Below are 25,387 nucleotides of genomic sequence, written 5' to 3'. Positions count from 1 at the left end.
GCTGGAATGGAACGCAGCCGCATATCTATTTAAAAAGAGTACATGTTTCAATGGCATAATTTATTGTCGAGAATGTCTCCACCAGAGGCAAAAAGTGACACTAAAGGCAAAGAGATGTACTCATTCAATCTGCAAACTACACCCTATGTTTTAACTCCACATAAAAATCCCTCAGTATTTGGCAGAAATCAAGAACTTGATCTTATGGAAAGAGTGGTATATCTCAGGTTTGTGGAAAATCTATGTGATAGCCCCATAAAGACAGTAATGAGATAAGCCTCTTGCAAGAAAAAATAAAAGTACCTGCCTGGCCAATGTTTCTCAGTGGTTGAACATGGACCTATGAACCAGGAGGTCATGGTTCTATTCCCAGTCAGAGCACATGCCCAGGTTGGGGGCTCAATCCCCAGTGTAGGGCATGCAGGAGGCAGCCAATCAAGGAATCTCTTTCATCATTGATGTTTCTATCTTTCTCCCTCTCCCTTCCTCTTTGAGGTCAATAAAAATATATTTTTTAAAAAAGACCTGACAGCCCTGACTGGTTTGGCTCAGTGGATAGAGCGTTGGCCTTCGAACTGAAGGGTCCCGGGTTCATTTCCAGTCAAGGACACATGCCCTGGTTGCGGGCTCGATCCCCAGTAGGGGTCATGCAGGAGGCAGCCAATCAATGATTCTCTCTCATGGTTGATGTTTCTCTCTCTCTCCCTCTCCCTTCCTCTCTGAAATCTATAAAAATATATAAAAATAAATAAATAAATAGATAGATGATAGATAGATAGATAAATAGATAGATGATAGATAGATGATAGATAGATAGATAGATAGATAGATAGATAGATAGATAGATAAAAATGACCTGAAATTTGAAGTCTAAGGGTAAAGGAGATTGGAAAAATGGATAAAGTTAGTCTATGTAGTGGATACTCTGGGCGCATCAGCCTGATTCCTTTACTAATGCACTCATCCCCCAGCAACTCTGTGTTGACTGCTAGAGACTCATAGTTGCACTCTTTTCCAGGAAACCTTTCACAGCCAAAAGGAAATCACCTTGCCTGGGAATTTACACCACACCTTCTCTGAGACTGATAGGGAGCAGCTAGTGGCAAAAACTGAATGACATTGAGGTAGAACAGGATAACCCCCTTGTCTCAAGACAGGCCAACTATGATATAATTTGTGCTCCAGAGCTCCCTATGGGACCAGGCTGCTGCTGATCTCCAGCAGAGACCACACCCTTGCTTACCTTTCTTATCCTGTCCTCCGGCTTCTCTCACTCTCCTTCTCTTAAAAGCACTCAGATTCTGCTTTTCTGAAACGCAGCCGAAGGCAATAGGTATTCAGAGACAAAAACTGAACTTACATACTGTGCACCACACCAGGCAGGGAAACAACCAGAATAAAGAGCCCAAAATTACAGACAACAGTGGAACATGAAAAACTTGCCTACATCTTACCTTGTGTTTCTTTGTTATTGATCCAACCACATTTGAGTAGCTTATTTCCCCCCTTCCAGGCATTTTAAAGGTTCCAATAGGTCTCTGATCCTCTGGGCCAGTGGTCGGCAAACTCATTAGTCAACAGAGCCAAATATCAACAGTACAACGATTGAAATTTCTTTTGAGAGCCAAATTTTTTAAACTTAAACTTCTTCTAATGCCATTTCTTCAAATTAGACTCACCCAGGCCGTGGTATTTTGTGGAAGAGCCACACTCAAGGGGCCAAAGAGCCGCATGTGGTTCGCGAGCCGCAGTTTGCTGACCACTGCTCTGGGCAAAGCAGAATATAGTCTTTGACCATCTTGGCCCCAGTGGTGGGCACTCATTCTCATCTGGATGATATAACCATTCTAACATGCAGAAGCTGCAAACCCAGCTGGGCTGTACCTACCCCAAATCCTGGGTACCTGAGCCCTATGAGACCTTCTGTGAGCCACATACAGGAGACCTAGTACCAGTATTAAAACCTGTATTTGTGGACATGATTTCCATTTCCTCTCCCTCAGCTTCTCACTACTACAGCATGAAGAATCCTGGGACTTTTCCTAGTACCTCATCTTTTTAGCCTATTTTTCAATGACTTTGGTTCACAAACATTTGTTCAGTAAAGTTTCATTGTAGAGAGAAATGCAGTTAGTCACTACTTCATTTTTAAGTAGCATTCATAATGTGAATTTCTCTGCATAGCATATATAGCCCTAGAATGACATTTCATCATCAGACCCTACTACTTTCGAAGTCCTAGTAAGTGAAATAGGACCTTTATAAATTAGTAGGTTGAGTTTTCAGGAAGAATGTTTAATATTGCTTAGAAGGAAAATTTTTCTGATTTTCAGTAGCACCATTGATATATAAATACAACACTAGATATATGAGCTATATATATTAGAGGCCTGATATACAAAGATTTGTGCAAGAATGGGCCTTCCTTCCCCTGGCTGCTGGCACCACCTTCACTATGGCCAGAGCCGCCTTTCTGCCTTCCCATGCTGCTCAGAGGCCCGGAGCGGCTGCGGTGGTGCAGAACGCCTGCGTCGTCGCCATGGCAACAATGCAAGCGTCCCACCCCGCCCCTGGCCACTCAGTGCCTGTGTATGCAAATTAACACACCATCTTTATTGGGTTAATTTGCATACTCACTCCTGATTGGCTGGTGGACGTCACAAAGGTATGGCCAATTAGCATGTTACTCTTTTTATTAGTGTATATATCACACAATTTATAAACTCAAAAATGGCAAAGCTAATTCAAGCATTGTAGTTTCCTCTCCTTCTTGCTTGCTTGTACAGCTACTCCTGCTATGATCTTTCTTGGATTGTCTTGGACCTCCCTCACTTACCCCTGATATTTTCTCTCCATCTCCAAGCCTTATCTTGCTTCACTTTCTTCCTAATCCAGTTTAGACTCCACAGTCTGTTTTCCAATTACATTCCAACTAAAATTTAAACTCTCTTGTCCCTAAGTGTTTGTGCCACAGCCACCTGACAAAAACCCCGAACCAACTGTTTTCTCCATGTTTGCATGGGACACTTAGAGAAAGTGAAAATTGGGCAGATTGGTTCGGCTAAAATATATGAGTCCTCAGCCTCAAATGGGCCCTCAACATGCCTGGCAACCTTGCTGGTTTCTTAGGTCAAATCCATCACACAGCCTCTATCACAACTAATTCAAATATTCCCACTTACCCTTAACTCCTGTTTACATTCTATGGATATTGGTTACATATCAATTCTATGGCAACTCTGTTGCTTCTGTGGGGGCTAAAATATTAATACTTCTCCTCCCACCTTCTAAGTTCTTCTGGCTGGGCCAATTGTCAAATTAATAGACACAGATTAACAAGAGAAAATCAAACTTTAATACATGCACATGGGAAATTCACATAGGCATGAAAATTCCCAAGATAGGGAGGCAACATTAGATATATGACACATTTTTGGACAAAGAAGTAAAGGAGGAAAATGAAGTATTAAATTTATGAAGTGAGAATGTGTGATTTTCAGGGAGTTGAGGAAGAGGGGAACACACCTGGCAAGCAAATCCTTGCTAGGAGACTCAAAAACAGCGGGATACAGGGTATCTAGCCAGCAGGCACCTGCCTGAAACCCTCTTGTGTACCATACTTAATGCAAATTAGGCTAAGGCAGTGGTCGGCAAACTGCGGCTTGTGAGCCACATGCGGCTCTTTGGCCCCTTGAGTGTGGCTCTTCCACAAAATACCACGTGCGGGCGCGCACGTACAGTGTGGTTGAAACTTCGTGGCCCATGCGCAGAAGTTGGTTTTCTGCTCTCAAAAGAAATTTCAATCATTGTACTGTTGATATCTGGCTCTGTTGACTAATGAGTTTGCCAACCACTGGGCTAAGGGGACATCCTAAACTCTTCATCCTGTAGCAGGTTTCTCTGTCTGAATCTCTTGGGCAGAAAAGGGGGAAGGGACAAAGGTTCTTTCTGAGTCTTAATAAATAGCTTAAATAAATATTTTTTAAAAAGCAGCTTCAGGGTGGCAGAATTTTGATCCCTTCACTTCATACTTCATAGAGGAATTAGAAGCCCTCAAAATAGAAGTGAATCAACTTACTCTTTCCAGTCCTCCACATTGACTTTTTTCTGTGCCTTGTGGAATTATCCCTTGAATATCTAGTCAAAACTGCTTCCTTTCTTAATAGACCATTCCTTTCTTTTGTTGCAAAATGGATAATGACTACAATTATAAATCCACATTTGAACAAATCTTTAACTACGTAACGATAAGCAAAGACCTGACAGGCAATTTAATTTCATAAAAAGAAAAACTTGACATATCAGACTAATATCTCATTCTAAATCAGTACTTTTATATCTATAATCAGACAACATTTAATGAAGTGAAAATTCTGCCTGCTTGAAACTAGTCATAATAAAATTAGACTTAGTTTGCTCTTTCATGGAAAACATATTCCAGATGTTTAAGTGATTCCAAGAAAACCCACAGTATAATGGCTCCCTTCGATATTTTCTCACTGCTTTCAAATTAGAATAAAATCTAATGAAATTTTGGTAGTATCTTAATAGCACATCATATTGTTCAAAGTTAACTGTACATGTTTAGTAATTTAAAGATTAATTTATATCCCAGGCTGGCAGGGGAGGGCAGTTGGGGGCAACCAGGTCTGCAGGGGAGGGCAGTTGGGGGGGGGGGACCAGGCCTGCAGGGGAGGGCAGTTGGGGGCAATCGGGCCAGCAATGGAGTAGTTAGGTGTCAATTAGGCTGGCAGGGGAGTGGTTAGGGGGTGATCAGGCTGGCAGGCCAGGGAGCAGTTAGGAGCCAGCAGTCCCAGATTGTGAGAGAAATGTCTGACTGCCGGTTTAGGCCCGATCCCACCAGCAGTCGGACATCCCCCGAGAGGTCCCAGATTGGAGAGAGTGCAACCTGGGCTGAGGGACACCCGCCCACAGTGCACGAATTTCATGCACCAGGCCTCTAGTTGTATAATTTTAGCAGCACTAATATTTGAAATATAGCCAAACCCAAAGTCACACCCACTGAAATGACATGGTACCTGTATTCACTCTTTATATAGTATGTCCTGTGATTCAGAGTTGAGGGGGGCTCTAGTTTTTGTTATGTACACTTTTAGGCATTGACAATCCATACCCATCCTCAGGTACTATAGAGCTTCCCCCAGAACATAAGTCAAATGCCAAAATGACGGCTGATTTGAACACTCTCCTGCCCCTTTTTTCTCTTCGTTTTGTTCTACCACCGGTTATCTCCTTTCCTCCAGCCTTGTGTACTTAGTGATCTTATGATGATTTCTTGCTGATTAAAGTTCTTCAGTCTGTTCATGCCCATCACAATATCTGCCCAAAATGAACCTTACACCAAGTTGTCTCTTTATCAACTAATCTCTCCCCAAAGCTCTAGTTATCTTAACAGCAATGTAGGCATTCAAATTAAACTAGACCTATGGGTTTTGTTTTGTTTTTATCCTTAATTGATCATAATACTAGTAGCAGTAACAATGTCAGTAAAATAGTAATAGTAAAAGTTTAACCCGGCCAGTGTGGCTCAATGGTTGAGTGTCAACCTAGAACCAGGAGGTCATGGTTCAATTGCCAGTCAGGGCACATGCCCCAGGTTGTGGACTCAGTCCCCTGTGGGGGGCATGCAGGAGGCAACTAATTTATGATTCTCTCTCATCATTGATGTTTCTATCTCTCTCCCTCTCCCTCTCTGAAATCAATAAAAGTATATTATTTTTTTAAAGTTTATAATAGATGTTCTTTATTCCAATTCAATTAGGACCTAGAGTTCAACCACTAATTGAAAAAGACAGTTAAATCAGGGAAGCATTAAACATATTTCTTAAACATTTTATTCCATCTTAAAATAGCCATCAATATTTTAATATTGTGTGAAGGTTTTTTTCTTTGAGTGTAGATTCACTGATTAGAGTTCTCCATGAATTGCACTGATAATGCAAACTTTTGATTTCCAGTTTCTTTAATGTAGGCAGAGTGCAACAGGAAACATGAGAATTATTCTAAATGCTGAATCCTTCTAAATTTTTTGGGTTATTTTTCCAATCTTTTGCAGTCTTGTCCACTCCAATTCAACAGTACTTCTTTTTAATTTTTAAGGAACTTTCCTGGTTTTCATAGAAATAATTACTCATTTTTAGACATATTTCTTTGGTTAGAAATAATATTTACTATCAATCCCTATAAAAACTTTTAGTTTTAGACTGATTCCTATGACATTCCACTGACATGGAGTTGAATAAAGATGCATACATCACATAGGATTGTTGTATGTATGTGTTCAGTCAGAAGTGTATCTTTTGTTTTTCTTTGTTTTAATTTTTATGGATATGTAATTCACATACCATAAAATTCACCCTTTTAAAGTGTAATATTCAGCAGTGTTTAGCATATTCACAAGGTTGTGCCATCATCACCACTAATTTCAGAGTATCTCTCAAAAGAAACCCCATGATCCTTTAATATTTTTAATGACCACTTTAAAAAAAGCTATGAGTTCACCAGAGAGATTAGCACAGTGTCTTGTGTTTTCTAAGAACTATATAAGAATCTTACACTCCACACAGTACCACATTTTAGTGGTGAGATATTCAGGTAGATTTGAGAGGATAATTACATTCTTATTTAGAATGTACATACGGGTTTCTTCCATTTGCAATGGGGATGAATTGGAGGGTTATAGATGAGGTGAGTGTAAACAATGTTTTTTATCAACATAGGGAACCAGAGAAATAACACGTGCCCAGATCAAGCAAGTTAAAACAGCACTATAGCCAAGTAAATGATGCTGTCCTTGTGCACAGACATTATATTACACAAATTGTTCTCCTAAGTGAGGGAATTTGTCCGTTAGAAATTGCTCATTGGAACATTTGGACATCATACATCATGTTAAAGATCCATAAATGTCATCTCAATAGGGTAGATATAACGCATGGTAATATCCTTCCCATATCTGCATAGTGTTCTTCTGTTCAACAGATTGTCATGATGTATTGCATCAGAGAATCCCAATCTAGTGCTTTAGAGACAGCTGAGAAGCCCCATGGGAGACTTCTTAAGTCATTGCTACAAGGACTAAAATACCAGAAGACCAGGAAGTCATTCTTAAATCTTGACAAAATACCCTAATCTCTAAATGAATCTATTTATTATGTAGTTGATATAAAGTATGAATGTAATATTTTATGACTGAGTATATCTTTTTTTGTAAAAATATATATCTATATCTGGTTGTGAGATGAGTAGAATTTAGAATCTAGCAGCACCATATTTTTCTCATTACTTTGTCAATTCAGAACTTTTTTGAAGAGGTATATGATATAATAGTTAAGAATAGGCATTTATATGCATATGTGCATAACCCATGGACACAAATAACAGTGTGGTGAAAGCCTGGCAGGGTGGAGGAGGTGAATGGGAAAGAAAGGGGTACATCTGTAATATTTTCAACAATAAAGATACATTTTTAAAAAATAATAAGCACTCTGGAGACAGGCAAACCTGGGTATGTATCCCAGGTTTCTCAATTTTGACCCATGGGATCTTGGGCAAGGTTTAACCTCTCCAAGTTTGTTTTCTCTGTGTAAAATGAGAATTCTCCAAGTATTAACCTCATAAGGTTATTGTGTAGGAATAAAATAAAATGACATGTGGACAGAGCTCATCACAGGATTAGACATCTAAGAAGTACTCAAGAAATATTATTATTTACCCATTAACAAATGTTCATTGTTATACTACCACTATGATAGAGCTAATATCACTGATACTGCACCCCAAACAGAATAAAATATCTTATAGTTCCCATATGTCTGTTTTTTTTTTTGTTTTAAATATTCTCATTTTCCAATTTGCCCTTGACTATTTCACACAGGCACTTCGAGGAGAAATTGCGCCTCTTAAAGAGAATGTAAGCCACGTCAATGACCTTGCTCGTCAACTCACCACATTGGGCATTCAGTTGTCACCATATAACCTCAATATTCTGGAAGACCTGAACACCAGATGGAAACTCCTGCAGGTAGGAACATTATTAGCATTGCAGCTCCCTGTTCCATTAAGAGAATATACAGATAAAGCTTGTTTATGAGGAACAATAAAAGTAATTTTTCACATGACATTCACAAAAATATTTTGTGAGTATAGGATATTTTATATTGTTTGTTAAGTCCCTATATAAATGTTTTCAAACCTATGAAAATTAACTTTTATAAATGGCTTAAGTTAGGCTTTACTATATCTTGCAATAAACATAGAAGATAATGCTGAATCATGATTAAAAAAACTAAATTACTGGCATGCAATTACTTTTTACTATTACTGCTTGGATTCTTAAAACATCTTTCCTTTTGGAATCCTAATGTAAACAAAAGTCAAAGGTAAGACATCCTAAAATCTTTTAAAGAAAGAACATTTGTCCACAAACCTGCAGGAAATATAATTGTGATCAAGGTTATTTAAACTCTCTATGCCTCAACCTTTCATCTGAAGAAAATGGGGATAACAAATGTTCCTAAAATATTGGTTTATTATTAGGACAAGTACGTCAAAACACATGGTAAGTCCTCGGAACAGTACTAGTCCCATAGTAACACTATATAAATTCCAACTATTGGTGCTATTGCCATTATAATTATTACTATTATAGCATACAGGTTTTGGAATCAGATTCACTGAATTACCTTCAAGTCACTTGACCTTTCTGATTGTTAATATTCTCATCTCTAACATGCTTGCTGTAATATTTAGTGAACTAATTCATGTAGAGTTGTTAGTACAGCACCTGGAAAATAGTAAGAACTCAGAAAATGTAATGGTGGAGGAGACATGTCAATATGTTACCTATGTGAAGGACACTGTATTATACCCCCAAACTGTAAAACTGGCTTAATGACAGAATTGGAGAACTGTTTTCCTTCCTTTTTCCAATTTCATAGGATGCAGAGTGTATGCTACTGAGGACAGAGTGGCAACTGGGTTTAAAAATATTTTCTCTCAGAGTTATAATAAGAAAAAAACTGAAAACCAGACGAGTTTTCCAAATGGCAGTTCATTTAGGGGTGTGATCGACAGTCCTGTTAAAGAATTGCTCGAGCTTTAATAAAAACAAGTCCAATTTTGTGACCTCCTGAGATTTCATATCATTTAATTCTTGTTGTGATCAATAATCTTGAAATATTTGTATGATAGAATGTTATAAGTGGCATTGACTAAAGCAAGGCCATATAGTTAAGCAGTGAATTCCTATGTATGTTTGCTCCATTAAGTACAATTAAAATCTTATCAGTTTTGCCCTAGCTGGTTTGGCTCAGTGGATAGAGCGTCGGCATGCAGACTGAAGGGTGCCAGGTTCAATTACAGTCAAGGGCACCTGCCTGGGGTTGTGGGCTTGATCCCCAGTACAGGGCAGGCAGAAGGCAGCCGATCAATGATCCTCTCTCATCATTGATGTTTCTATCTCTCTTTCCCTCTCCCTTCCTCTCTGAAATCAATATATATATATATATTTAAATCTTAACAGTTTCACATCGATCAGATGCTCAAACCTCAGAGGGAAGGTAGGGGAGGGTGGGGGTAAGGGGGAAAGACCAACCAAGAGACTTGTATGCATGCATATATGCATAACCAATGGAGGCAGACAACAGAGGGTGAGGGTGAGGGCAGGATTTGGGGGGGATGAGGGGCAATGGGGGGATAACCACACACTTGTAATACCTTAATCAATAAAAAAATCTTATCAGTTTCATCCTTAGTATGTTTTTCATTTTAAGCATAAACAAGGAAAGTAATAAATGTCCAAGGCAAAGCAATGCCCGCATTTGTTATATACAAGCACTCTTGAACTATATCTTAAAATTTCTTTTGGAGAGCTGAATGTCACATTTGCTTTCAGAATGTACTACAAGATTTGTAACAGTTGCACCTAAATTTGCAAATAAGACCGAAAGATTATGATGATAGGAAAAGTTTTTTTTAAAATCTATACTAAGGGGTCCATTATAGCTTGAGCTATTTATTTATATGTAAAGTAGGAGGAAATATTAATAGCTTGATTTTCATCCATTGTTGAAAATAAATAAGGACTTGGATATAAAAATAAGTAGATACATGAAAGGAGACTGTGTGATACAATAAAAAGAGTATTGGAGTGAATATCAGAAGGCCTAACTTCAAATTGAAGCTAAGCTATTATTTGACCATGTTATCTTGGGAAAGCCATTTAACCTCTCTCAGCTTCAATGCCCTCATTTATAACATGAGACAGTCCATTTTGCCTAAGGTCACATCTAGTTCAATCCTATGATTCTGTAGCTGATGTTGGGGGAAATACCACATGACAAAATTTAGTTTAGAATCAATAGAGTTGCCCCCTTTATTCATAATACAGATGGGGCTTGTTGGAATGATGTTTTTCCTTCTATAATTCTAACTTTGAAACCCCTCATCCCCAAACCCACATACAGACAGTCTTTTCATGTTAAACAGTTCAGTTCGTTTGTGGTATATGCTCTTATTGTGGCAAATTTCACTTGTTGCTATTTTTTAACATGACCTTAAGATAGGCTTTAAAAGTGTTTTTGGCAGAAAACTGATAAATCCAAGGTTTTAGTTTGCACATTACTGAGTCAAGATGATTCAATTTTTTTTACCATAATTCTAACCACTCTGCTGTATTATAAATACTCATGTCTTGTGCAGAAACAAAACGAGAAATGAGGTTCACATCAAACAACTTTATCCACATTACTGGAAGAGCAACTCATTGAAAACACTTTACATTTCGAAGAATGTACATGAGAACTAAAACATTACCCAGCCTCTGTGGAGGGGAGTTTGAGCCCACCATCGTTATGATATCGTATTTCTAAAATAAATAAATAAACGTTTAGTCACTTACAGTGCTACATTAGCTCTAAAATCATGATAAAAGTAAGTACAAGTACATCTTTGTTTCCTTGACTACTAAAAAAAAGAAAAGCAAGAAATAGAGATTTGGAGTAGCAGGAAGGCAAATATAAACCTAAGAAGAGTCTTAAATTTGGGCAAAATTGTGTAGTAAAAGAAATACTACCAGGCTCTGTCTACTATCAGAATATCCTGGCCCTAGCCAGTTTGGCTCAGTGGATAGAGTGTCAGCCTGCGGGCTGAAGGGTCCCCGCTTCATTTCCAGTCAAGGGCACATGCCCAGGTTGCAGGCCTGATCCCCAGTAGGGGGTGTGCAGGAGGCAGCCAATCAATGATTCTCTCTCATCATTGATGTTTCTCTCTCTTTCTCCCTCTCCCTTCCTCTATGAAATCAATAAAAATATATTTTTAAAAAAGAATATCCTGAGTTCAGTTACATAACCCATTGATTTTTATTTTAAAAGAATGACATGCTGGTTTTTTTAACTGTATGTGATAACAGTCAAAGTGAAAGAAACAGATAAACCATGTAGATATGAACATCAACAGCAGTGTAAGAGCCAGTTAAAATTAATCTGTATCTAGAAATAGGAGAGTTCTGTATTTATTTTGAATCCACAAGTAGAAGTATAGAGACATTGGTTTTTCTGTTTGAAACTCTCTGTGGAAATAAAATCATATTTTCTCCCTCACCATGGACACATTGGTGTGATGTTTCTACTAGACAATGTGTTTTTGGCGTAGGAAACCATCATTCCTTGTAGTTACAAAGAGTTTTCATATACATTATCTAATTTAATCCTCATAACATTATGATTCTGTGTTATGATTACATATTATCATATTCCCATGTACAAATAAGAAAACTGAGACTTTGAAACATTCAGTGACACAATCACTGTCACACAGCATGTATCAGTCAAGACGTAAAGCAGCCCTTCTGAACTGCAACATCCATTCCTTTTTCTTTCTTCTTCTCAAAGTCCTGTTAAGTTTGGACTTAGCAAAGTCATACCTTACAGCTCTTTTGGGCCACACAGGTATGAAATATTTCACTTCTTTCATGCTTCCCCTCTTTTTAAATGCTTCTCAGGGATATTAACTTTGAAATCTTCCTTTTACAAACCAATGGATTAATGAGCCCAGTTCAGTGTACCCCTTAAGATCATGCCTGTAGTTTCGAATATAAAACCATAAAGCATTATATTTCTCCTCATTGTCTCTAGAACTCAGTAACTGTAGTAAAATCAGCCAAAAGTAATTTTGATGAATTATCTCTTAAAGCAGAACCAACCCTAATATTTGATCCAATAGAAATGAGTATCAAAACCAGATCTCAGAGGGATGGTGGGCGTCAATTTGTGGGAAGAGATTAACCAAAGAACTTATATACATATATGCATAGCCCATCTACACATAGCCCATCGTGTGGTAAAGGCCAGGGGTTGGGCAGGGACTGGGTGGAGGGGGCCAAAAAAGGGGAAAGTGGGGGACATCTGTAATACTGTCAATAATAAAAATTCATATATTAAAAAAAACAAATGAGGAAATTAAACCAATGATAAACCTTTGTAATTTTGAAACAATGCACACATATTTAGTGGTGTAGGCAGGTCTTTATTCACCAAGCACAAGTACTATAGGGAAGGTTATAATCTAGGGAAGTATTGCTAGGGAATATTCTAACCATTTCTCTGCACCACAAGTAAACCCACGAATAGCAACAGAGGCTGCAAATACACTTTAATATACAGAGTACATGCTTTATTGACTGTAGGACTGTATGGAATATCATCACTTGAAAAACATTGAATATGAAGACATTTTCAGATATGACATTCTTCAAATATGTTTAAGAACAGGATCATGAATTATGTATGTTTTTAAAGGTTTCCTAAGATTCTTCCAAAGTCATGCAGACAGTTATACAGAGTATGGAAAAAGTACGTTTACATTTGTGAGTTTATTCTTGTACCATTTTGTAATTATTGCATTATTTTTCATATGAACAACTCTAAACCTACTTTTGTCCACCCTGTATACTCCATCTTCATGTATCTGTGGTAATTTCTGTCACAGGAATCTAGACCCTCATCTTCTGCACATTTCATTCCTCCTTTTATTCTTTTCTTCTTCGTTTATTCAATCAGTGCTGATTGAGCATCTACTGTGTACCAAGTAGACATTGTAATCATCCTATTTGGTTCAAGGACATACTTACCAAAACTCCCTTTATTTTTTACACTATCTTAAGCAAAATTTTATATGTGGATTTTTTTTTATTGCTTCCAAATGGCCTTCCCTCTCTCCCTTCATCTTATAAACAAATACAAAAGGATATTATAACACTAATACTATAAAAGTAGGACCTTTCAAAAACCTCTGGTTTACAAATCCTATATAATAAAAGCCTAATATGCTAAGTGTCCGGTTGTCCAGTCAGCCATTCAGCCAATCAAGGTGTAATATGCTAATGATATGCTAAGGCCACTTAACCACTTGCTATGATGTGCACTGACCACCAGGGGAGGCAGATGCTCCGACGGGTAGGTTAGCTTGCTGCTGGTATCTGGCTGATCGGGACTGAGCTAGATGGGTCAGTCATACCCTGAAGCCGTCCCATGATCCCTCCCCAACTGACCAACCTCCTGTATCCCCCCACCCCCGCCCCAGCCCCGATCATGCACCAGTGGGGTCCCTCGGCCTGGCCTGCACCCTCTCTCAATCCAGGCTGAGGGACACCCCTCCACCACAAGTGCACAAATTTCATGCACCGGGCCTCTTGTTCTTCAATAATGTTTAATATATTTTTATTGATTTCAGAGAGGAAGGGAGCAGGAGAAAGATATATAATCATCAATAATGAGAGAGAATCATTGATCGGCTGCCTCCTACATGCCCCACACTGAGGATCGAGCCCACAATCCAGGCATGTGCCCTGATCAAGAATTGAACCATGACCTCCTAGTTCATAGGTGACACTCAACCACTGAGCCACACTGGATGGGAAATATTTTTTTACTGGGAACTTGGTCTATATAATCAGATCAGTAAGATTCATGGAAGTACATGGGAACATATTTAGCTGGCCAATATAAATATTTACATAGCTTAATTTATAAAAAAAAACTAAACAAGGTTTTTAAATTTTTTTTTCAATTACTTTTTGCATTCCATATTATTTTGTATTAGTTTCAGATGTACAGCATAGTGGTTAGGCAATCATATACTTTACCCAGTATATGGTATTTTCAGTACCCACCTGGCACCATACATAGTTATTACAATACTAGAGGCCCAGTACATGGATTCGTGTACATTGAAAGTAAATTAATTAGTGGGTGACCGGCAGGGCGGGACTGGGCAAGATGGGCCAGACATGCCCTGGAGCCAACCTCCAGTGGTCCCTTCCCAGCCAGCCGCACCTGGGGTGGCGCTGGGGCTCAAAGGGCATCTGCGGAGTGAACAGGGTCCCTCAGGCAGGTGGGGTTCCTCAGCCTGGCCTGTGGGGATCAGGCCGAAACTGGAAGTCTGACATCCCCTGAGGGGTCCCCAAGTACGAGAGTGCACCCAGCAAAGTTGCTGTCCCTTGGCAGCTTCTACATTCAGAGTCTGCCCCCTGGTGGTCAGTGCGCACTCTAGCTACCAGCTGGTTTCCTGGTCAGCTGGTTGCTTAACCTTTTATATATATAGATCATTGACTATATTCCCTATGCTGTACTTTACATCCCCATGACTACTTTGTAACTACCAATCTGTACTTCTCAATCCCTTCACCTTTTTCACCCAGTCCCCCAAACCTCCTCCCCTTTGACAGCCATCAGTCTATTTTCTGTATCTATGAGTCTGTTTCAATTTTAAAAACTAAACAAGATTTTTAATTAAAAAATTAAAATTCCAACAGAGCAGCTTCTGATCTTTACTTTGGTGGGATAGGTTTTTGAAGCAGGCTTATAGCTATATGTGAGTGTGTTTGTTCTCATCATCATTGAGCACAGAATTTGATCCTTTAAATGTGTTGATAGATTTTGAACATTTTCCTCACACTCTCTTTTTTTTTTCTCTCTAAGGATCCTGCACCACTTATTTTGCATTGTGCGTTCTCTTCTAGTCGGGGAACCTTAGGTGGGCTGTGCCATCTGCTCTTACAAATAATGTGGACCTATTATTAACCGAGGGTGAGGAGAAGATACCCAGTTTCCTTTGCTTCAGTTTTGCTAAGGGTTGGTTCTATGGTTTGTCTTCTTAGCATGTCTTTCTTTTACTTTTTCTTTAATAAAATAAAAAATGATTTTGCTTGTGGTTAGATCACAGAACTCAGGAGAAAATGATGAGTCTGAGGACATTCTCAAAGGAAATCTGTTTTCCTCCATCAGTTGTTCTCAAATATTAGTGAACATCAGCATCACGTGAAAGACTTATTTTTTTAAATATCTTTTTATTGATTTCAGAGAGGAAGGGAGAGGGAGAGAGGTAGAAATATCAATGACAAGAGAGAATCATTGATTGGCTGCCTGTATTATAAGAGTGTTACATTGCTATGGGAACATGGAGACCCAAGCATTTAACTTGTGTGTAAGGTAGAAAGATGGTGGAGGGAAACTTTTAATAGATTCCTAGTAACATTTGCTGCTAAGTGTATTTATAACTATAAATCTATAGATGCCAATATGGATAGATATAATAAATGTAATGTAAATATGGATTTATAGTTACTGTATTCCAAGTCACATGGTCTAGAATTATGCTGTCCAGTATAGTAGTCCAAATTGAAATGTGTTGTAAGTGTGACATACACATCAAGTTTCAAATACTTTGTATAAAAAATAATGTAAAATATTTCATTAATATTTTATATTGTTTATATGTTGAAATGATAATATTTTTATATATTTAGTTAAGTAAAATATATCAATATAATTAATTTCATCCATTTCTTTCTTATGATTTTTTCAAACTTGGTGTTTTTTTGCAAGTGAACAAAATGGGCCTGTTGCTTCAAGTAAATCAACTGACAGTGTTTTTACTTTTTAATGTATCTATTAGAAAATCTAAAATGATATATGTAGTTCGCATTACATTTCTATTGGATATTTCTGGTCAAGAGCATAGTTCTCAAAACCTATCATGACCCAACCAATGTGGCTCAGCATTTGAGCATCGATCTATGAACTAGGAGGTCACAGTTCGATTCCCGGTCAGAGCACATGCCTAGGTTGCGGGCTTGATCCGAGGTGTGGGGCATGCAGGAGACGGCCCATCAATGATTTTTTTTCTCATCACTGATGTTTCTATCTCTCTCTCCCTCTCCCTTCCTCTCTGAAATCAATAAAAATATATTTTAAAAAAAAAGTAGTGTGGATAAGCTCAGCTGCAGAGCTTGTTAAAACACCCCCCCCCCTCAAGATTCAGTATTAGATGGTATTACATGAAGCCTGTGATTCTGTATTTCCATCATTTCCTGGAGAATACTGTTGATATGTGACCACACACACAAAATTAGTTCCCAAACTTGAATCACGGAGTTTTATAGGGAGGTCCACAAATATATTTTTGTATCAGACATTGTCTCTAAGTTGAATACAAAACTGTCTTGCCCATTTAACACTATTTTTCATAAATAAATAAATGCACTTGTGTTACTAAACTCATACCAATTTTAATCAGCTGATCACTTTTTCTCAATTAGCAGATATTAAGTAGTATTTCTATCATGTTGAGATCCTCTAATTCTTGGAATGTTAAAATGGAATCCACAGACTTGAAAGGATTGAAAGTCACTATTCAAAAATATTGCATAATGTAGGAAAAAGTACTCTAACACTTTCTAGTAGGTAGCTCTTATAAAAAGATTTCAACTATAACATCTAGTTTAGTGCGCCCACTGGCAGGAGTTTTAAAAAAGCTGAAGGTAAGGGAAATGAAAAGAACAAAGAGGAATGAAGAATGTGTTTGTTTTAGAAAAGGTTAAGTCACAGAAAGATTTGTTATTAGGAATAGAATGACCTGTGATAAAAGGATAATTAAGTTCTAGAAAGACATCTTTTCGGTGAAGAGAGAACAATCATTTATGCTTAACCTCAGCTCTGTTTAAAAAATAAAACAGGAAGTGAAGAAAGCCCTTTAAAGATTTAAAGGAATGTGTAAATCTAAATGCCCAGGATAGTTACAGCCCTTAGAACACATTGGGGTCATAGCGTCCTGTCAAGCATAGGGACATTTTCCTCATCAGTGTGGTTTTCAATGTTTTTACAGATAATTGCACTTCGTTCAAAAGGAATGATACTGAAATTGCCTAGGTAACCTGAAAATTAATGTGACCCAAATATTCCAGTGTCTGTCCTCCTCACCCCAAAGAAGGATAGTCTAGTTTTCAAAGGCATTCTCTATTTTTTTTTAAAGGCATCAGGATGTGTGGGACTATAGGGAGAAAAATTAATGCTGTAGGAAGTGTGACCAGAACAAATATATGAGGTACAAAATGAGAATGAAGCTAGTTGGAGTCAAAGAAATATTTATTAGTTGAAGAGAATGAAAGTTATGTTACTTTTTTTCAGAGATTTTATAAAGGGAACAAAATCGTTATGAAGTATTCATTCAATGGCCGGATTGTTGGTCTTTATGCACTCTTTAATTTCTGACTGGTTTTAATCAGGAATTATTTTTGCTAGTTCTGAAACTAGCAACTATGGTAATCCAGATAAGTGTTTTATTATTGTTTTTAAAAATGTAATGTGTTCCTGTTAAATATGTTTCAACAGCAATTTTATATATGTATGTATCTCTTTTAGTTTCTTGATCTCTCTAATTCCTTTTTAGAAATACGCATATGAGTACTTAAAATTGCCATACTTTTAATTGCTAATATTGAAATGCTCATGTTTTCTTTTCCTTCTCCCTTATTCTTCAACTGACCTTTGGCCTTCCCTCAAATTTCTAGCTGCTTTGTCCTTTGTTCTTTTAAGTGTTCCTCTCTCTCTCCAGGCTGACCTCTCTCCTTGGCAGCAGCCTGACCCCGCCCCACCCTTTCTTCTGCATTTGTTTGCCCTGCTTGTTTTCTTCTTTGCTTTTCCCACTGTCCCGCTGCGTGTGAAACACTCTGCCAGCAGCTGCTCACATTTCCCATGCTACGTCATGCACAGCATTCAAAGAGCTGCTGTTCTCACATTTCCCCCAGAAGGACTCCTGCTCCTCCTTCCCTGCACATTCTCTGGAAATAACCCCTTTTCAGGCCATATGCAAAGTTGAATGTGAAAGCCAACTCTGTAAGTAGGACTGCAAACTAGCTTATGAAATTCAGAAATGCCATCTTTAAAGGTCAAAACCACAGAGTGAATTTTAATTACTATAGTTTATCTTAATATTTCTTAATTCTCATAAATTCTATAATGGCCTTAAAATAATTATCATTATTATGTAAATTCTCCCCTTAATATATCTATTCCAAAGGTTGATAATATGTAGATAGAAAATATAATAAATGAGAAAATGATTATAATATTTGAAATACAGTTATTTTACACAGAGCCATACATTTTTGGACTAAGGTAGTTGCACAATATAGATTTGGGAAGAATTTATTTTAACGAGTATTATGCATTACTGAAATTATTATCCAGCACTTATCTAGCACTTACTGCATGCCATTCACTATTCTAAGACTTTTACATGTACAAACACTTTTAAGCCTCACAATTACTGCTATTGTGAAAGTAAAACAAAGTATGTGCAATGTCAGTTAAGTGTCTAACAGGAACTCTTTCGGAAGGATTTCATGTTGTCAACTAAATTACCTGTTTACCTCCAAAATTCTTGGTATGAGGTAGATATACGAGGTAGATACCATTTTTATCCTAATTTGACAAATAAAGAAAATGACCCCTAGCCAATTTTGCTCAGTGGATAGAGCATCAGCCTGAGGACATATATTTTGTCCATGTTTTGGTTATTTTAAGATAAAGGTAAATTAGGCTCTTATCACTCCATCTTGCTCAGTAGTGGAGGTCATAAAATAGCTTTGGAAGCACTATTTTTTCCCTTTGATTTCAAGACATATGCAAAGAATTTTGGAGGTAAACAGGTAATTTAGCTGATAACATGAAATCTTTCCAAAAGAGTTCCTGTTAGACACTTAACTGACATTGCACATATTGTGTTTTACTTTCACAATAGCAGTAATTGCCTCGTACTATTTCCATCATATTTTTGCCTATTTGTATTTTAGGGCCGTGCCTTTGCAACCAAGTTGATTAAGCCTGAGGCATTAGTCTATATCTAAAGAATCTGGTCAGGGACCTAAGCCAAAGGCTATGTAGCAAGAAGCTCCAAGAATGAATCTACTTTTAAAACAGCTGAATATGTCAATGTGTTTCATTGCTTTAAAATATCTACTTTGGCCCTAGCCGGTATGGCTCAGTGGATAGAGCGTTGGCCTGCGGACTGAAGGGTCCCAGGTTCAATTCCTGTCAGGGGCATGTACCTTGGTTTTGGGCACATCCCCAGTGGGGGGTGTGCAGGAGACAGCTGATTGATGTTTCTAACTCTCTATCCCTCTCCCTTCCTCTCTGTAAAAAGTCAATAAAATATATCTTTAAAAAAAATCTACTTTGAATTACTAAATATTTTAATTTTTAAGTTTACACTTCAGCCATCATCCTTTAAAAGGTTTGCTTTAATTATTTTAATACTGTATCATTTAATGATCAATGTGCTAGCATGCATAAGTTTTAATGTAGGAAAGATGGCCTATTTAAGTTGATACTACCCATCAATTCAGAGGATTTTAGTTCTTAAAGTCCAGAAGTCCAACACTTGATTTTACAAAGACATCACATGATATATCATAGTTCACACAGCTAGTTAATAATGGAACCAGAACCAAAAACTTGTTCTATATTCTAACACACTCTTTAGTTTTACTCTACAAAAGGAATACTTCAGTCTAAACATTCTATAGTCTAAAAATTTTTAAAAAGTAATTATTTATCTAAATCCCACCAGTTTTGTAAGGTCCATGTGAAACAATGAGATCAAGACTGTAAAAGCCCTTCAGAAACTACTGAATGCTATAAAATGTAAGTTTTATTATTAGAACTACACTTTGTTTCTATGAAACTTTCCTAAACTTTTTCACTTTTCTGAACTTGACTATGCAGTGTCTTTTCTCATGCATTTGTCCTTCCTTTATAAAAAGATTTTAATCTTTTCTGCCCTGTTGGGTTGTGGAAAAAAAAGGCAGAGAGATGGTTCTGTTGTTTTCTAGAACCTATTGATATTTTATAGTATTATACATCCTTAAAAAAGAAAATGTTTTCAAAGATTAGACATGGTAACTCTTGCTCTTCTATATTTGCAATGAAATGGTTTTAATTTTTCTTATATTCAATTATAATCATATCTGCATCCCTTTGTTAAAACTGAACAGATTTCTAGGTTTATGCAATAGTTTCTAACAACAGCTGCTTATACTGGCAGGAAAAAGCTATGAGAGCATAGTTGTGAACTTCAGATTTTTCCACCCCACTTTTGGCATTCCTTCCCTCTGAATTAGAGTTTTCATTTCTTTGTTATCTCATTTTGACTTTGTCTACTTCTGTTTCCATCGATAAATATTTACTGAACTACCTATTAATGTACTTTCTTTTTGTAACACAGAAAACTCAAACATGGCCCTTAGGAAATATAAAAAGATTTTAAATTGCTGCAAACAAGTCAGGACCTTTAATTCTCATGCATAACTTTCCCAATAGACACTTAAACTTTAGAGGCAATAATGTTATCCATCGGGCTACAGCTATGGTGCTGCACTTGAGAATTCTAACATGAGCCCCTTTGAATTAAGTCTGTCATTCATCATGTATCTGATTCTATTTCTGTGCCATACAGAGACTTTTCCTTTCAGAGTCACCTTTTCTCTTTCTGAATGCTACCTGTCTGCTGAGTATACTCTGTTCAACTCTCTCTTTCTCCACAGGTAGTGGTCCCTTTCCTGCTGAGCAAATTAGATGCTGATCCTTGTTACTACAGCTTCCTTTCCATCCTTTCCTGTTCCTACACCAAGCATGAGAGTTCTCTGCTGGTAGTCAGGATTTGTCTCTAGGAAATGGGACAATTTGTGCGTTGTCTTCTGTGACATGGGCACCAAAAGAGTATTGTTTAATCTCCAGGATGCACTGTTATTTCCCATTCCCCAAAACTACTCCCTCTACTCTGTGCACATGCTCCCCTTTCCCTTGCTGGCAGAGAACTGGCTTGTTCAGGATCCACCCTCCTCTAGGTGACCATGCACATCAAGGAAGGCCTTAGCCCTAGGGAATGAATAATGATAGTACTGAGAACTACTTGATGGTGAGCTGGTGGTCCCTGTCTCCTTGCCAAGGATTGGACATGGGCATTTTATGCAATCTCAGGCAATAAAATACAAAGAGAAGTCTACTAGGGGAGCATCCAAAAAAGGTTTTCCTCACCCATGGAACTAAAGTGAGATTCTTCTTCCCTGGACACTGTGCCTACTTCTTCCCTTTACCTGGAATGCTTTTCCCCCAGATATCTAATGAGTAACTCTGTCACTTTCTTCAAGTCTTGCTCTAATCTCAACTTCTTAAAGAAACCTCCTTGAAAATTAACCACCCTATTTAAACAGCAACTTCTCTACTTCCTCCTTCCCAGCCATCTCAATTCAACTCCCCTTACCATGTTATGGTAGTTAATCTACAAAGATGCCCCACTACCACCACCACCACCATGGATCATGCCTCCAGTACACCTTGTATAGTACCCTCCCACACTGAATCGAGGCTGGCTCTGTATAACACATTAAAGGTTGCAGAAGAGACACTGTAAGGTCCAAGTCTAGATCAGAAGAAATCTTGCAGCTTCTGTCTTGTTCACTTGGAACATTTATAGTGGGGGAAGTGAGCTGCTCTAAAAGAAGTCTGTCTGCTGTAAAGCCACTAAACTGTGAAGAACTCTAAACTAGCCACATGGAGAAGCTGCATGAAAAGATAGAGATGTGCCCTGCCAGTGTGGTTCAGTGGTTGAGCGTTGACCTATGAACCAGGAGGTCACTGTTTGATTCCCAGTCAGGGCATATGCTCAGATTGCAGGCTCAATCCCCAGTGTGGGGCAAGCAGGAGGCAGCTGATCAATAACTCTCTCTCATCATTGATGTTTCTCTCTCCCTCTCCCTTCCTCTCTGAAATCAATAAAAAAATATTTTTTAAAAAGAAAAGACAGAGATGCTTGGCCAGCCCCAGGTGTTACAGCCACCCCATGTGAGACACCTGATATGTGAGCAAAAAAATCATCTGGGACGTCCATCCAATGGGTCCCTCAGATCACTCCAACTCCAGCTGCCATCTAACTGCAAACATATGAATGACTCCAAACCAAAAACACCCAACTAAGCAGAGCCAACTCACAGAACCAGGAACAACAGTGATACATTTTTTTAAGCCACTAAGTTCTAGGGTGGCAGTAGGAACATCTGACCTGTTAGTTGTTTCTTCTTCTTTCCGTAACACTCAAAACATGATACAGAATTAACATATTTAATGTCTTTTTATTGTCTGTCTCCCACCATGAGAAAGAAAGCTTCATGAAGCCAGGGATCATTTTGTTTTTAATATATTTTATTGATTTTTTACAGAGTGGAAGGGAGAGGGATAGAGAGTTAGAAACATCGATGAGAGAGAAACATCGATCAGCTGCCTCCTGCACACCTCCTACTGGGGATGTGCCCGCAACCAAGGTACATGCCCTTGACCGGAATCGAACCTGGGACCTTTCAGTACGCAGGCCGACACTCTATCCATTGAGCCAAGCCGGTTAGGGTGAAGCCAGGGATCTTGTCTGTTTTATTTTCTACTGTATCCAAAACACCTAAGAACAGTTCCTAGAACAGTAAATATTGGATGGATGGATGGATGGATGGATGGATGGATGGATGGATGGATGGATGGATAAATGAATGAACCAGAGCTTGAGTAGCCATTTGGTGAATGCTTGGTGGGTTCACATAAGAATGGCACAGTGGAAAGATAGGAAGAACCTGAGTCCTGGGATGCCATTGTGCTTCTGAATTACCCAATCCTCGAGCAGCCTTGCCTCCACACTCCTTGACTATTCAAGCCATTATGTGTTGGGTTTTCTATGACCTGCAGCAGAAAGAATTCCATTTGGCATGTGGTCTTTCAGTCCATTCTAATATGAAGCCATAGGACTCAGACATGACTGACTCAGAGGATGAATCCAAGTGGCAGACATCATGACATTCACAAAACCACTCTTCTTGGATTATATAGAATAAAGCATCCTATATAATCCAATATAATAAAAAGCTAATATGCAAATTGTTCAACTGGGAATTCAACTGCTAGCTATGATGTGCGCTGACCACCAGGGGGCAGTGCAGAACATGGCGGGTGTTGGCACTGGCAGTGGGTGGCAGTGGAGGTGCTGCCAGCCCCAATAGGCCCTGATGAGGGCAGGACCACAGTGGGATGGTGGAGCAGGTAAGTGAGTGGCACCAGGCCAAGGCGAGTACAAGCAGGAACCTGATCGCCCCACCAATCGCCCCACAGACGGTGACCAGCGACAGTGGCAGGGGGCAGGGCCACCGCCCAGCTCCCAGGCATTGAGGGAGCCGGGCAGGGGGGCCCAGCCCCAATCAATCGCCCTGCAGGCAGGATGGTGGAGCAGGTGAGGGGGCGGTGCCAGGTCACAGCGGGGTGCCAGGTGGGTCTGTGGGGCTGCAAGGCTGGGGGCATGAGTTGGGGCCCGATCCCTGCAGGCTACCCCAAAGGAACCCACCTGTGCACAAATTTGTGCACCGGGCCTCTACTGTAGTTTAAAATACACTAGAAGCCTGGTGCATGAAATTCATGCATGGGTAGGGTTCCTAGGCCTGTCCGGTGATCAGGGCCAATCTGTGGGGTGACCAGCATGGCAATATGGGGGCCCCCACTGGCACTTGCCTTGGAGGTGACCGGTGGGGTGATGGGGGGGGCCGTAGCACCAGCCTGCTTGCCAGCCAGCCCCACCTCCCATTGCCATTGCCAGTTACCTTCCTCTGCGGGGCGACCAGTGGGCAATCAGGGGGCCCCCACTGGTACCCGCCTTGGGTGGCCTGGGGCCTGTGGGCTGAGGGCAGCTCCTGTGTTAAGCATCTGCCCCCTGGTGGTCCATGTGTGTCATAGCGACCGGTCATTCTGCCATTTGGCCAATTTGCATATTGGGCTTTTATTATATAGGATTCTTTATTTAGGCCTTCTCCCAAGAGACCTCCTTGGTTTCCCTGCAATAGAGAGCCACCAATCTCTTAAAGATGACTGGAATATGCTTCTGGATATGTAACTTCAAAAGTAGTTACACCTTGAGCTTTCTCGCAGTCCCCATGAGGTATACTGCCCATTCCACTAATTTGCCACACTTACCTTCATTTCTCAGACTGACTCTAGGACCCTCACTACATACCAAAAATCATACATTATTTATTACCCTCCTGTTTGCAAAGAATCTATATACTTAAAACCCTAAGCAACTGAACGACCGAATGACCAGTTGACCAGTCACTGTGACGCACACTGACCACCACAGGGCAGACACTCAATCAGAAGCTGCCCCCTGGTGGTCAGTGCACTCCCACAGTGGGAGCACCGCACAGCTGACCAGTGGGCGCCAGATGTCGCCGGGCTCACAGCTAGTGAGCGCAGCTGTGGTGGCATGAGCCTCTCCCGCCTCCGCAGCAGTGCTACCAGTTGGTAGTGGCAGGTGCAGCAAGGCCGGGATGAGTGGGAGCGGCAGGCCGGAGTGGCTGGCAAGAACGGCAGGTGGTGTTGGACTGCCAGTTTCAGCCAATCCCCACAGGCCACGCAGAGGGACCCCACCGGTGCATGAATCTGTGCACTGGGCCTCTAATTACTATATAAAACTGGCAAAACAAGAAGGAAATTTAAATCACTATTTTGTTAATGCTTGTGTCTGGAAATCACTTTTGCCTGAAATTCATTTCAGTATCTTTTAAGTGACTACATTATGCTAGACACACTATTTGGCACAAGGGACAAAGATGTTCATGACGCAAACCCCCTTCAAGAATGATTGATACATGAACTACAAACAATACCTTAAGGGTCCCACTAGAGAGTTGAGGGGGGTGATATTAACATGCAGAACAGGTAGCAATTAATTTTTTTCCTGGGATGACGTTTGAGCTTAGACTTGAGCAATAAGTAGGGTTTTAAAAAGGTAGAGAAAAAAATGGAAGGGTTTTTCAGGAAGAAGGGACAGCATTTTTTTTAAAGGCTTAGCTAAGGTCTGGGAAATCTGACATAATCCAATGTAGTTAGAAATCTGGAATGAATGAGGTTTGGGGTGTATGGTAAGTGGGGTAGTTAAAGGTGAAATAATATCTAAACAAACAAACTACCTGTAATTCTGGGAGAGGAGACATAATTAA

At 39.3% G+C, this 25,387-nt stretch overlaps 1 protein-coding gene across 4 annotated transcripts in view; it reads left to right on the top strand.

Annotated features, from left to right (window-relative positions):
• DMD (dystrophin) overlaps window positions 1–25,387 on the top strand; it is a 1,914,059-nt gene that overhangs the window by 1,544,306 nt on the left and 344,366 nt on the right. For all 4 annotated transcript variants that reach the window (XM_054720874.1, XM_028129748.2, XM_054720891.1 and 1 more), the window contains one exon: window positions 7,898–8,044. In XM_054720874.1, the coding sequence (XP_054576849.1) occupies window positions 7,898–8,044 (147 nt within the window). The remainder of the gene's footprint in view (window positions 1–7,897; window positions 8,045–25,387) is intronic.

This window comes from Eptesicus fuscus, chromosome 1 (assembly GCF_027574615.1).
Source record: "Eptesicus fuscus isolate TK198812 chromosome 1, DD_ASM_mEF_20220401, whole genome shotgun sequence".
NCBI classification, from domain to species: domain Eukaryota; kingdom Metazoa; phylum Chordata; class Mammalia; order Chiroptera; family Vespertilionidae; genus Eptesicus; species Eptesicus fuscus.
This window is presented reverse-complemented; position numbering and strand designations above follow the sequence as displayed.